The sequence below is a fragment of the Strigops habroptila genome, chromosome 4 (assembly GCF_004027225.2).
Source record: "Strigops habroptila isolate Jane chromosome 4, bStrHab1.2.pri, whole genome shotgun sequence".
Lineage (NCBI taxonomy): Eukaryota > Metazoa > Chordata > Aves > Psittaciformes > Psittacidae > Strigops > Strigops habroptila.
Window position 1 is genome coordinate 6,340,562 of NC_046358.1, and position 13,176 is coordinate 6,353,737.

Below are 13,176 nucleotides of genomic sequence, written 5' to 3' on the forward strand. Positions count from 1 at the left end.
AACTCCTTCTCTATCGTTTTTTCCTCAAATACTCTTTTGTCTCTGGAGTACGAAAGGGAGGCAGAAACTTCTCAGTGGCTGGAATGAGCAATTTGCAGCGCACCTTAGGAACAGGTTAATGGGCCTTAAGTAGAGGTTAATGAACTGATTCTTTTAGGCGTGTTAATAAAAACCACCCTGAAACAACACAAAACCTCCTCCAAATAACTTCCCTTTGAATTTCTTGCACATTTGGAGGCAAAACAGTGGGCTGGTACAGCTGGGAGCACACAACTCCTGTTTTTTATTAACCTTTTCATCTTTTTTCCCCTCCCAGCTGTACTTACACTTTGTAAATATATTGAAAACGATTTAAAAAGAAAAATTCGAGTTTTAGGACTTTTCAGATTAATGAACATTTTTGGAAGTTCCATTACTAAACTTTGTTTTCTAAACAAAAAAACCACCCCACAAAACCCCAAAACAACCACCCAATAACACATTTTGAGCAACTTTATGTGGTAGAACAGAACTCCAAACTCTGCCTTTGACTGATTTCTATCTTTCCATCATGTAAATCTTTTAATTTTTGCAAGAAATTCCCTTGCTCCTTGCTTCAGATGTGACACTTTGCTGTTGCACTGTTAGTAAAGCATAAACTTACAGACATAATTCGGCCTGGGGGTTCCTCTTAGTGTATGTATAGGTAGCCAGTCCTCCCAAATAGCAAAGTAATCCACTAAAATAAAAGTTGAGGTCATCCAGCTTTTGACATGAGCAGGAATTTAACCACGCTGCATCGAAGGTGGTTTTGTGTTTACCCAAGAACTGGTGAATAATAACTTGGTGAGCAAAGTGAGGCCTAATGTTCTTCTTCAGACTTCTGCCTGCAGTACCAGAACTTTCGAATGCGACAAGTGCTGTAGAACATTCTGGGTACAAAAAGCTGAAATATACTGATGATGGTTTTATGAATGTCAGAAGCGGTTAGATGGGACCCTTGATATCAAGCCAGGAAGAACTTCTGACAGGCTTACTAATAGTCATATGTTAGAGAAACAGATTTACTGTAATCCTCTAGTTTAGTTTTTGTTTATTGAAAACCCCCAAACAAACAGTTTCCCTGAATGTCTTATTTATCTTATGGAAGGAAAGAGAAAAGCAGGGAGTTGAATTTGTTGTGGGTTTTGTGGTTGGTTTGTTTTGTTTGGTTGGCTATTTTGACAGCAGCACCTTTCTCCTTTTCCTTTAGAAGGTGTATGTGTGTGAGAAGTGGGAGCAGGAGTGTTTGATTTTAAAGATGGCTTAAATGGTTAATCCTTGGTGTGTTAAATTATGCTACCTTTTTCCCTTTCAAGTGTAAGTGGCTTTAGGAGGCGCTTCTGTGATTCAAGAAATACTCCTCGAAGAAGAGGGGTTTGTGCATGAGTAAAAAGTGCAAAGCCACGTACATTAAATGTACTCAGGTGAGAGAGAGGTGATCCTGGGATTTTAAAACATCCTTGTGCTAACTTTCCAGTAGGCTAAACGTGGGGTTGTGGGGGGATAGGGAGAAGGAAGGAGAAGTTAAAGGGAGCTGTGCAGATGGACAAGCTGGAAGGCATGGCTGGTACACTGCAGTCCCAGTTCTCTTGGGCAATCCTGTTGTCCCTTTACCACCTGCCTGGCACGTGTTACTGGGCTGACTGGGAGTTCTCCCAGCTGCTGCACAGCGGCAAGGTCAGATTCCCTGCGCTGGCACACGGGAGCCTTGTTTTTAATCACAGAAGCGACAGCCCCGGCTCTGCTAACGATGGTCATTGAAACGTGAGCTTGTAATAATGTCATTTGAAAGAGCTTGTACACCCCCTGTCTGGCTGTGCTTGCTCTGTCTTCTTGAAACTGCACAAATCCTCTCCTGTTAAGGAATAGGAATTCTGTCATTTCTCACTTAAAAATCACAGTGAAGTAACGGTTACGACTTGTTTTCCTATAAGATAGTGAGTCCTCTCTATATGCAGGATGCCTTTCAAATACAGGGAGGAGATCTGTTGCTTTGAGGAGTTCACATCTAAAGACAGAGGTCCAGACAATACTATTAATGCTTTCTGTGTGTGGTGTATTTTGCACCAAATAAATTAAGTTTTTAATTAATGCTTTACCCTTAATGCTGCCAAGCAAAGCTCTGAAATGTGAAAGAATGTCAGGCTCACAATTGCCTGTGCACAGCAATTAGTCCTTTCTCATCCGAGTCCATCCTCTGCACTTGAACAAGACCAAGGTCCTATTGGTAAAAAGGAAAAATTGCATGATTATATATTGTAATGTGAAACATAACTTTAATCAGGAACTTTATATGTATGTAACCTAACAGTAAACATGTGCTATCTTCTAGAGTTAGGAAAAATGCCAACAAGTTGGCTAAACATGACTTGTCATTTCTCCCATTTTTTCCAAGTGAGTCTCTGCTTACAGAGGCATAAGCTTTATTGTATAACTTGAATGTAAGAATTAATCTGAGGGATGTAACCAAACATCTTGGTATACAGATACTTAGCATTTAAATAGTCTTAAACCTTCAGGTTCTGTATGCTAAAATGTTTAACCATCATGTGTAGTTCTCATGTCCTCAGTTTTGTGTTTGAGGTTTTTGTAACAGTCCCATGAAGTGAGTCTTCTCCTTATTTACAGGCTTCAACAAGAAGTTTAAAGTTGATCTGCACAATATGAGCGTTTTGGTAATGGTGGCATATTTTTCCTTACATATCTTATATAGAATTGTTGAAAAGGTTCAAGAGCCTTTTTCTGATGAGTGGGAGGAGAGAATATTTCTTCAAGTGTATGTATATATCAAACTGCCTTTCCTGTTAGTAACACTAAGAGGATTCTCAACGCTAATCAGATTCTCAACAGTCTCACTGAGAAAAACTTGTTTCTAAAACTTTGCTATTTTATTTGGCTAATGCTAATTCTCATTGCTTTTTTAGCTTGCAGTAAACATAGGAAAGCACTGCTCAAGCCTTTCTTCTGATCCTGTGTACGTTTTGGGAAGAAAGCAGAAGTGGATAGAGAAATATGGCTTCCAGGGCTTGGGTTTTACAAACCCCCAAATGTTGCAGAATATAATGTAATAATCTGAGAGTGAGCCATGCAGACTCATGCCTCCACAGCTTTTGCAACATGTGTTTCTAGAGCCTTCTAAAGGCAACCTCAGTAAAATGAATAGCTGAGATTTTGATATATTTCTGCTTGCTGGAGTTTTTGTTAAGAAACCCTGCAAAATGCTAAACTCTTCAGATTTCTCTATTGATATGGGTGATTGTGAGCTGTGTGATCTTAACCTGCCTAATGTGCTTTGTACTGGGTGAGAAGGCGTGAGTTTGTATGTGTACTCTTGCTGCAAAGAAATTATCTCATTTAATCTCTAGAGCAAATTTTATCTGGTCCCTTTTTCATTAATACTGTTACGGGTTGGTTCCCTGTAGCCACAAATGCAGAGAGTAATCAAGAACCAAAGCCAGTTGGTCCTAAACTGTTCTTTACCATAAAAATGTTAAGAGCAGTGGAAAACTTAAGTCTAAGGTGCTTGGACTTGCCAGTCTTGTATGTTTATTCTTCTTTTCTCTGTCTCAATTCCCTATCTGAGAAAACTTGTGTCAGGCACAAGTTTTTCCTGTGGCTCTTATTACTGTGCTGCTTATGAGGAAACCATTGTCTTTGTTGTGGAGCTTAGATGCTGAATAAAAAAAAGCATGCAAACTGAAAACTCGGAGTGAAAAGAAATTATTCAACTGCTACTTCATTCTCTAAGCTTGTCCCCTCTGCTAAATGAGGCAGCGATGCCAGTAAAAAACCTACACTATCCGTGTGGATAGAAGGAAAGTATTTTGTATTTCCAAAGGCTTGACTTTCACACATTAACCTGTTCTAAACACTTAAGAAAAAAACCTGTAGTAAATTATGTTCAGAGGACGATGCAAATATGTTTCCATTCCCTATCTAGGTCCCTTCTAAGTGACTTCTCCAAGGCAACACAGCAAATCACTTGGTCAGTCACGATTAAACTCCTGGTGTTCCTAACTTCATCCTCGTGGGTCCCTGGGCTCTCAGTCTGGGGTTGCAGCCCTTCAGAGTGGTTAAATACAATCTGAAGGTTGGTAACTGTGCAGCTTTATTCTGCACAGTTCAGTCTTGATGAAGGTAGTGCCCTGCTATGGAGGAGAGCCCTTATGTAAGGGAGAAAAGGAAGGAAGGAGCAGTTAATCATGCTGTTGTTTTTAAGTGTCAATTTTCTCTCCAGTTCATGTGTGTATTTGTGCTACAAGTACATTGATATTTTTGTGGTTTAGAATAAAAATCATGCTCCTTTATTCTCAGGCTGTATTTGCAGATGTGTAGTACCAACTGGTTTGTTCAGCTTTCCAGAGTTAGTCACTACAGCAGTGAGACTTCTTTTTAGTTATTATTATTATTAGTAGCATGGAGATAGAGTTGTAGTGGCTTGTTGAAGAGGGATGCCCAGTGCTTGCATGACGAAAGAGCTTCCTCTGTAGTTTTTTGGGTCAGTTAAATAAGTGACTGATAGTGGGACGTGGAGGTAACAACTAAGGTTTTAATATTGAAGAAACAACTAGAGTTTGAGAATCACACCCTCAGCACCCTCAACAATGAGGGGCTTTTAAATTCTGTAGCATCCAGAGCAAAAGCTCTTAATGTGAATATAGCCCCAAAATATACTCACCGGTTCATAACCTGCCATGTTAGCAGCTGGATGTTACTTAAACTAACCTCAAATTGCTCTAGAATTAACTTAAGAACTTCTGTTATATTTTGTTTTTCCAAGTGCACAACTAGATTTGAGGCTGGGAGAGTGACCCAACTTCCAGTCACTCCCAGCAATACGCTTCCTGTTCTCTTGCTGTTCTTGGTGCTCATCAGCACCCTGGTTCTGCTGGTTAGGAAATGTGAACTCCTCCACTTGTGCTGGTCTGCACTGAGTGAGAGATGATGATGTGGCTTTCTACTGCTGTGTCTATTTATAAGGCTGGGACTTAAACTTCAGCTCTGTGACGACTTGTGTGTGGATAGAAACATATCTGCGAGGATCTTGTTGGGTGTGGAGTTGAAGCTTAAAATACACTAATATTCTAGTATTTTACTAGAAAATTGGAGTATTTTGGAGGCTTTTTTTAGCATCAGGGAAAGTAATTGAGCAAATGAGTTATCATTTATATTTCAGCTATCTTTTTAGGACTCTGACTCACGAGTCTTTTATGATTCATATGAGGATGATTTAAGACGTACTACCTTGCTCTGCTGTTAAAGGTTGTTCTTCCCATGACTCAGGCAGTGTAACGGGCAGTGTATCTTCTCAGCCTCCACAGTTCATGACCTAAAGTATTAGCTTAAACTGCCATTGATTTCAGTTTACGTTAGTGCTCTGGGATTTGAGCTCTGGTGACTGCTGACACACCACCTGCTCTACCATCTTTGTTGTCTTGGTATAGCCTCTAGCAGAGGTGATGGGCGAGTGTCTGGGGTGGCTAACCTCGTCATACTTAGCTGTGGCAGTTGACAGGGCTTGTGATTTAGATGTTAAATGTGATGGAGAGTGGGTATTTCCCCCCGGGGAAGGGGACACAGGCCTTTCACAGAACTAGAAAAGCTTGTACCTGTAATCTGTTCTTCCCCTAGAGACAGTAATAGTTTGTATTCTAATCCAGATTAGAATTGTCGGTCTCCTTGGCTTTCCCTGCCATGCCAAACAGCTTTTCATTCCAAGTGGTATTTTATAGTTAGTTTCAGTACTTAAAAAAAAACCTGCCAAAACCCGAATGCCCAAAAACCAAACAAAAAACCCTCTCCCAAACCCCAAAACAACTCCTCCCTCAACTTTCCAAATGTTTGAATTTTCTTTTTTTCTCTTTCAAACTGTAGTTAAGCTGATTGTAATAATCTTTTGTTGTTGTTGTTGTTCTGCTTTTGTAGGAGGAGGTAGAGAGCTGAAGGGAAAAACTTCCTCCAAACCGGTAAGTGCTCCTTGCTGGGCTAAGATGGTTTACCTAAGAATAGATGATAGGGAGAGCTGGAAAAGTTTGATGTTTACAGAAAGTGAAATCCTCTCTGTTCTTATATTCAGAAAATAAGAAGTAAATGTTACTGATGGAAGCCCCAGTCCTATGAATAAAATCACTGTAGGGCTGAGATTTGGGCCCAAGGGTCTGTAAGTACCGAGTATATTTAAATTAATCTACTCAAAAATAATTATCTTAAATATTTTTTTTTTTCCCCCCTGTGTAATGTGGAAAACAAATGTATTTGAAGGGATTTTTGGTGCAGAAAGACTTCTGTCTAAAATTCAAAGTTATTCAGAGTCCTTCCATGCACACAGAAGGCATTCAAGGCTTTTGTGTGGGTCCTACCTTTTGTTTTTCTACCTATACACCTTGTCATCAGCTGTATTTCTAGTGTAGTTTCCAAAATAGCCATGGTTTAAATACTGTTGTGATGTTTTAGAGGTTCTGGTGTGGATTGTAGTTAATTGAGATAATCATAGAGAAGTTCTAATGCACTTAGGTGATTATTAAGTTGAAGGTTTGAGTCAGTCTCTGAAGATATATATAATATATAAGTATCTAATACCTTAACTGCAGTGCATTGGTGTACTTATCTGGGTATGAAATTTTAAGTCCTGAAGCAACCACATAAGAAATAAGAGATTACTTGTAACAAATGCATGCCAACAAGAAATTGAATGGAGGACTGCTGCCTCCAGTAGTTGAAATCAATCCAAGGAATGGCAAATTTGCCTCTTGCTCTCAGTGTTCTTTCTGGCTGAGGCTTGAAACTATGTTTGGGTGTGCAAGGGATGCAGTTACTCCACAATCCTCTGCTTTCCTCTTGGAAACAGCTGATTTGAACGAGGCATTTGCATGTTTTCCTTTAAAAACGAATGGGCTGAAGGATGTTTGCAGACCAACCCATCCATGCGATTTCAATCATCTACAAGCTTTTTAATTAAAATATTGCCACTGTCATAAGAGTAAAGTGGAAAATGCAGTATGTTTTATGATTAATCCAGGGATGGGTTTATACCTTTCTGGATGTGGTATTCTAGGTAGTTTATAATGTCACTGGACTTAACTTCAAGGAAAGATTAAAAAACTTAAGTCTAAAAGTGTAAAAGTTCAAAAATACAGAGGAATTTTGCACTCACATGATGTGTATGACCGCTTGTTCATGTAGTTATGTACCTGCTTTCAAAGGAAATGCTAGCAATATTTCATCAGCTGCCCTCACAGGTATTTCTAGACATTAGTCTATATAAACCAGAAAAATACAGTCATGGATTTGTTGGAGGGAAGGAATGATCACATTGGGTAAGTGATTAAGGTACAATAGGTAAATTATTGGACAGGAATAACTCTGGATACTTATTGCTTGGGAAGGAAAGCTTCAAGTGCATGTTTTAGAGTGTTTCAGTTCTAGAGGGGTACAATCGAATAACAACTGTATATATTTCATGTTTAGAAATCAGCACCTTGACTGAAGTTTTAAATGAATTATGGTTGTTCATGTCTTCACCCCTGGGCTGAGCAACCACTTCCTTCTGCAAAGCACTACCACGTTTTTCTTAAACCTCTTACAAACTGATTTTTGGAAAAAAACCTTTCTAGCTGTTCCAGGTATCTATGAAATTAGGTTGGATTAGTTTTTATGAACCATCAATATTGCAAATTCTATCTGTCAAGTTGTGCATTAATAATTAAGAGTAGTTGCTCAATCTTTACATGTTTTTTTACAGAAGTACCGTGTCATTTTTCCCATGAACTAGTTCTGAGCTTTACAGCCACATGTATTAAAATTACAGATATTGTTTCCATGCTCAGTTGAGGTAACTCTCTTCTGCTGTTTTGCACTGAACTTTAAAGTTATGTAGTTACAGAGTGGTACTATTCTGTCTATTCATCACAAGTGCCTTCTCATTTGTTGAAGATACACAGAGAAAGAAACTGGCCATATCTGTATCTTTACCCCAAAACTGAATTTCCAAGGCTTCTAAAAGACTTTTTTCCCTCTGGAGTAGGTTCAGTTTTCATTAGCCAGCCTCCCACGTGGTTTTTTGAAGCATGGTTTCTTTCAAAACTGCAGTGCTAGGGTCCTGATGCAGGCTAGAGTTGTTCTTGTCAGTGAGTGGAAGTAATAATCCAGGATTCTGTTTTCTCATTAGTGTTTGTGGTAATAGAACAGGGAACTATATGTAATTTCCATGTATCCCTTGATACAAATTACAATTTTATAGAGGGTAGTGCTGCAAAGGCAGCTGGTTTTGCTCATCTGTGTCACATGTGGGAGAGGCCCTTGCAGAAGGTCATTTCATGTGTTGACTAGAAAATCTGATCAAGCCTTTGTGATTTAAATAAGTAACTTTAAGCCAACAGCAGACAGCACTGACAGAATGAGTTTAAATATAATGCTTTTTAAACCCCTTTGTAGTCCTCTCTTTTTGTAACATATTTCTCTTTGGAAAGAGAAATAACTAAGTTAAATAACCAAACACCCCCCCTCCCATCCCACCCCCACTTGTCCAGCACTTCAATTTACTGTGGTGAGACAACGTTAAAAGTCTTTAACTTATGGGAATTATTCTCTTTTTACAGCCTACATGTCTAATCTAAACTGTCAATATCCTTTTGAAAACAATAAGGCTCCATTATGAAAGCCTCCGAGTTGGCTACAATACCTGAGCAATAATTGGGAGCAATTTTCAAAAAAATAAAAGAATAGGAACTATTTTAACACTCCAGCAATTTTCTTTAATGGGTGGTGGCTGGAAATATTGCTATAGTATGTTTTCTGATGACTTTTATGTGTGTGTATTTAGAGATGTTTTTACACCGGTTCCATTGTGATGTGTGAGCATATGGGAGTCTTAATCCTATTTCAGAAGCTGATACATTTAACATATTTCTGAGCAAAAAATCTCTTGTCCAACTTCCAAGGCTTTTAGAAGTATGGCTGATAAAGCTTTTCTATGTCAGAGGTCGGAGGGATTAATTTGTTTGTAGTACAAATGAAGATGGGAAACTCATACTCACGTTCTACAAGTAGACTTCCAGGATTAAGAAGACTTAAAAATTAATGGTTTTGAGAAAGTCTTCTGCTGCTGTAGATCAATCTTGTGTTCCTTCAAAATAGCTTTCACCAGAAGTGACTAACTCAGCACAAACTTTGGGCAGTGGGTTATTAATATATTAATGTTGTTCTGTCAAATTGCATGCGGACCATCCCATTTAAGAACAGCTCTATAGTATCATGGAAGTATGTTAATGCAGTACGTTCTGTTTAACAATTGACTGCTGTTGGGGTTGCAGAATTTTAGTCTCCAGAATATTTTCTCATCTACCCAGATTTTTAAAACATTCTCGGTAGTTAAATTTTTCTAATTTCATATGCAACTGCAATAAGATATTGGTAGGAAATAGCTGCCTGCAAACTTAGATAAGGGACAAGTATGTCGACTTTGGGATATGGGGGAAGTAACAAATTTGGCTAAATGACTCCAAGGCAGGCATTTCATACAGCCTGTAGATTTCTTGTGTTGGAAAGATTGTTTGTGTTTAGGCTAGAAAGCTGCAGTTGAATATAGTTCCCTACTGAATTCCTGCTCTGTTATCATCTCCTTCTTGACTTCTGCCCTTCACTAACCAAAAGAAAACCTTTATTTTTCTATAGCACTGGTGTTAAAGAGGAAACCAGAAACTAAAGGCACTGGAATCAGCAAAGACACTTTTAGAGAAAGTGGAGAAGGTAGAGAATGGAGCTGCAGACTCTACAGGAGGCTCTGAAAGTGGAAATTCAGGTTCACCAGGTAATTTGTATTCTTTCTTGCTTTATAGTTTCAACTTAAAGCAGCATTAGTATTGCTGATAGTATTACTACTAACGGTAGCATTAAGTAATAGCACTACAGCTGTAGTAATGCTTTATAAGCTGGAAACTACTTTAGGATTTTATACTCTGCATTTTGACCCCACCACCTGTTGGCTTTTTAGCAACTGTGAAATATCTCTATATCAGGCTGTGGGTGGGCATTGTTTTCCTTTTAATATTTTGCACCAGTGATAAAAACATCCCGAAAACTCCATATTCAGCAATTGCTGTCTGGAAGGTTTTTCTCATGTTCTGAAGCCAACTTCAGCATTTAGTTGGCAGTGGAAGAATAGGGTGGAGGAACTTTGAAATGACATAGTGCTGCGTAGTCTCACCTGGTGCTTCTCTGGAGTGTCTTCTACTGTAGTACCTTCTAAACTTGTAATTGTGTTGTTTTGCTAACCAAAATGTAGTGCTTGGGCTCTAATTTTTGTTTTGGGTATTTTTACTGGTAGCTGGTCCAGTACCCTTAAGATGATCTTAAGGTCCTTTCCAACCCTAACCATTCTATGATTCTAGGACATACACATGTTAATTCCTGGAACAAAACTCCTCTAGCCATAAACACGGAGTAGCTGCCAACTTGAAATGTTAAGTTTATCAATGAGACCTTTTCCAAAGACAGTTCTCCAAGTGTTTCTGTTGGATATCTGAAGCTCACAACTGTTACACAGTGGATAAGAGAAATACAAGATAAGTTATACTGATTAGTGTAACCTATCATATAACAGTTGGAAGATGTTTCCAAATTACCTGGTAGCTTGTCTAAACAAGTGTTCTAGATGGCTTGTTTAGTAGTTGCTGCAATGATGAGCAGAGTGCAAGAAATTGAATAGGTGGGTTAGGAAACTGAAGCGTTGTCTGCTTTAACTAAATACAACTTTCAGCTAGGGGGGAAAACTTGAAAAAGCTAAAGATGAATTTCCAGAACTACAGAGTATTTTGCTCTCCTCAAACTCCAAGGCCTTTGCATTCAAAATTTCAGTGAAGTTTTCTGGGTAAGAAATTCAGAGATTGCCTGTGGCATTTTGCCGCAGGCATTAAAATGCTTAAGGCCAGTAAGTATTTTTTCCCAAGTCTTGTCTGCTGTATGGTGATCAAAACACTAGTCATACTTAGGTTTGTAGAACAGCATTTGCCTCGTGTGCATCTTCATTCCCCTTTATGCTCAACAAAAAACTTTAAGACTCTGAGTTTTCAGTAATCTTTAGCATCTGTTCATAATGATGATGACAAACAGGGATGAAGACTGGAAAATGTCCAAAAGGACTTTTTAGTTTTTTAACAACTTCAAAGTTACTTGACCCTGTTTGTCTTAGCTTTGCCCAGTCCTCATTAGAAGTGAGCTCTGCACTGAGATCAACTTTAATTAAATTTAGATTTAGTTGCTGAAACGAGACAAGCCATTATAGCAGAAAGCTGTCTTTTTTTCTTCAAGATACTGTATGTTCCTGTAATCAAGGCTAAGAAAAAAGAAGTCTAAATGTTTACAGTGGAAAATAACACTCGCAGCAACATGTTGGGTGCTTCAGTAAACTTCTCTTGAACTGTGCTGGAGTGGTTACTACTCTGCTTGTCAAATGGCCACTGATAGAAATGAAACTGGTTTTACACACACACAAAAAGAAATCTTCAAGTTAAATGCTGGATTTTGTAATTTAGAAATACAATATATACCCTCTTCTGGCAGTGCTCAGGATTGTGGAGAATTGTCTCACTTGTCATCTTTTACTTATCTAGTATTTCTTTTTCTGAGGACTCTCTAAAAAAGCTTGCCAACACTCCTACAGCCATAGTTTGCCATCCCCTTGTAAGTGGTGGATGAGTGTCTGTGATGAGCATACAGAGTTCAGCTTTTGCTGTGACTGCTCATATAGCTGTGGAAAGGATGCTCAGTGTGACTGTATTGTCTGCTTGTAGAATAGCTCCTTGATTCCTGCCTATTCCAATTCACCTCCGGAACTCTGCCTGAAGGTTTATGCTGCTGCTTTGGCAAAGTGTATCTTGAACTACCAGTAAGGACCCAAAGGAGGTGTTGAGTTCTTCAAATGAAACAAAAAAGCTCATTTTTTTGTTTCATTTCAATGATTTAAGAATCCTCCGTAAATGAAGTCTGACCAGGTCACTTGCTATATCAGAGCACAACTTGAATATTCAGGCATTTTCCATGTCAAAGCTGTGTTGCTTGTCCTGACAGGACAAACGGTTAATTCTGATACTTTATTGGCTTAATGAATGTTATTTTGAAACAGTTTGCTCTTCACAGCTTTGATCACAAGAGATGTTCAAGGAGTTGTATTTAGCTATTCTCATAGAAGGGTTGGGTTTCATGGATGATTCCTTGAGCTGATGTGCAGAGAGAACCTAAAACATCCTTTTGCTTCTCTCATTTCATAGCAGAAAGATCAGTAGGTTTTAAAATACCTTAAATTTATTTGTGTTTGGGGTCAGTGCAAGAGAACATTATATTTTTATTTTCTTATGGTTGGATGATGCAGTATTGTGTGATCCGTAGATTTAGCAATATTTGATGAACAGTTTACAGTCACTGACTGTACTGTCTTGTGGCTGAGTCTGTACAAGGACTTTGTATAAAAACTAACAGATTTGTTGCTCTTCAAACTCTGATCTGGCAGAAAGCACTGAGGAAAAACAAGCTAAGCATGCAAGCAAAAGGGTAATGTAGCACCTTAGCTCTGTGACACTGAATGGCAGCATGATAAAACAATAATATTCAGTGTAGATAAATGCCAAGTGGTGCACTTTGGAAAAGCAGTCCTGGCTTTACATCTGCAATAGCAGGCTGTGAAGTAGCTATTGGCAATACGAAGGAGTTCTTGCAGTACAGAGTACTTGAATGTTGCAGTTTTAAACTTTGTCTCCAGATGATAGAAACAAATGAGAGAAGTGCAGGGAAGAGTGCTAGGAGAGAGCACAGCAATGGGTTGATTGGTGTATGAGGAGACTTCCAATGTGGTGAGCAATGACTGATGGGGGGAATATGTGGTGTGGAAAAAAATGTAGAAAGAAGATGAATAGAGGAACAGTCATAGAATCATAGAATATCTCAAGTTGGATGGGACCCATAAGGATCATTGAGTCCAACTTCCAACTCCTCTTGACTTGAGTCAAAGCTGATTTTCCATAGTTTTATTTGCCCTCACACTTGCATTGTCAGGAGCAGACTGAAAAGAAAAATGAGGTGCTTTTACGTAAGAGTCCTGTGCTTTAACTTTGGAACTCATTGTCACAGAATCTTGAGTATTTTCCTGAGTCCAAAAGTAAT

General features: G+C 38.7%; 1 protein-coding gene across 13 annotated transcripts in view; it reads left to right on the forward strand.

Moving 5' to 3' along the window:
• Positions 1 to 13,176, forward strand: part of PHF21A (PHD finger protein 21A) — a 130,110-nt gene that overhangs the window by 24,447 nt on the left and 92,487 nt on the right. For 12 of the 13 annotated variants that reach the window (XM_030482168.1, XM_030482163.1, XM_030482169.1 and 9 more), the window contains exons 2-3: positions 5,947 to 5,987; positions 9,694 to 9,829. In XM_030482168.1, the coding sequence (XP_030338028.1) occupies positions 9,776 to 9,829 (54 nt within the window). In that variant the 5' untranslated portion in view covers positions 5,947 to 5,987; positions 9,694 to 9,775. Of the gene's footprint in view, positions 1 to 4,853; positions 5,356 to 5,946; positions 5,988 to 9,693; positions 9,830 to 13,176 lie in introns of those variants that run through there. The other variant, XM_030482161.1, reaches the window with a different exon arrangement.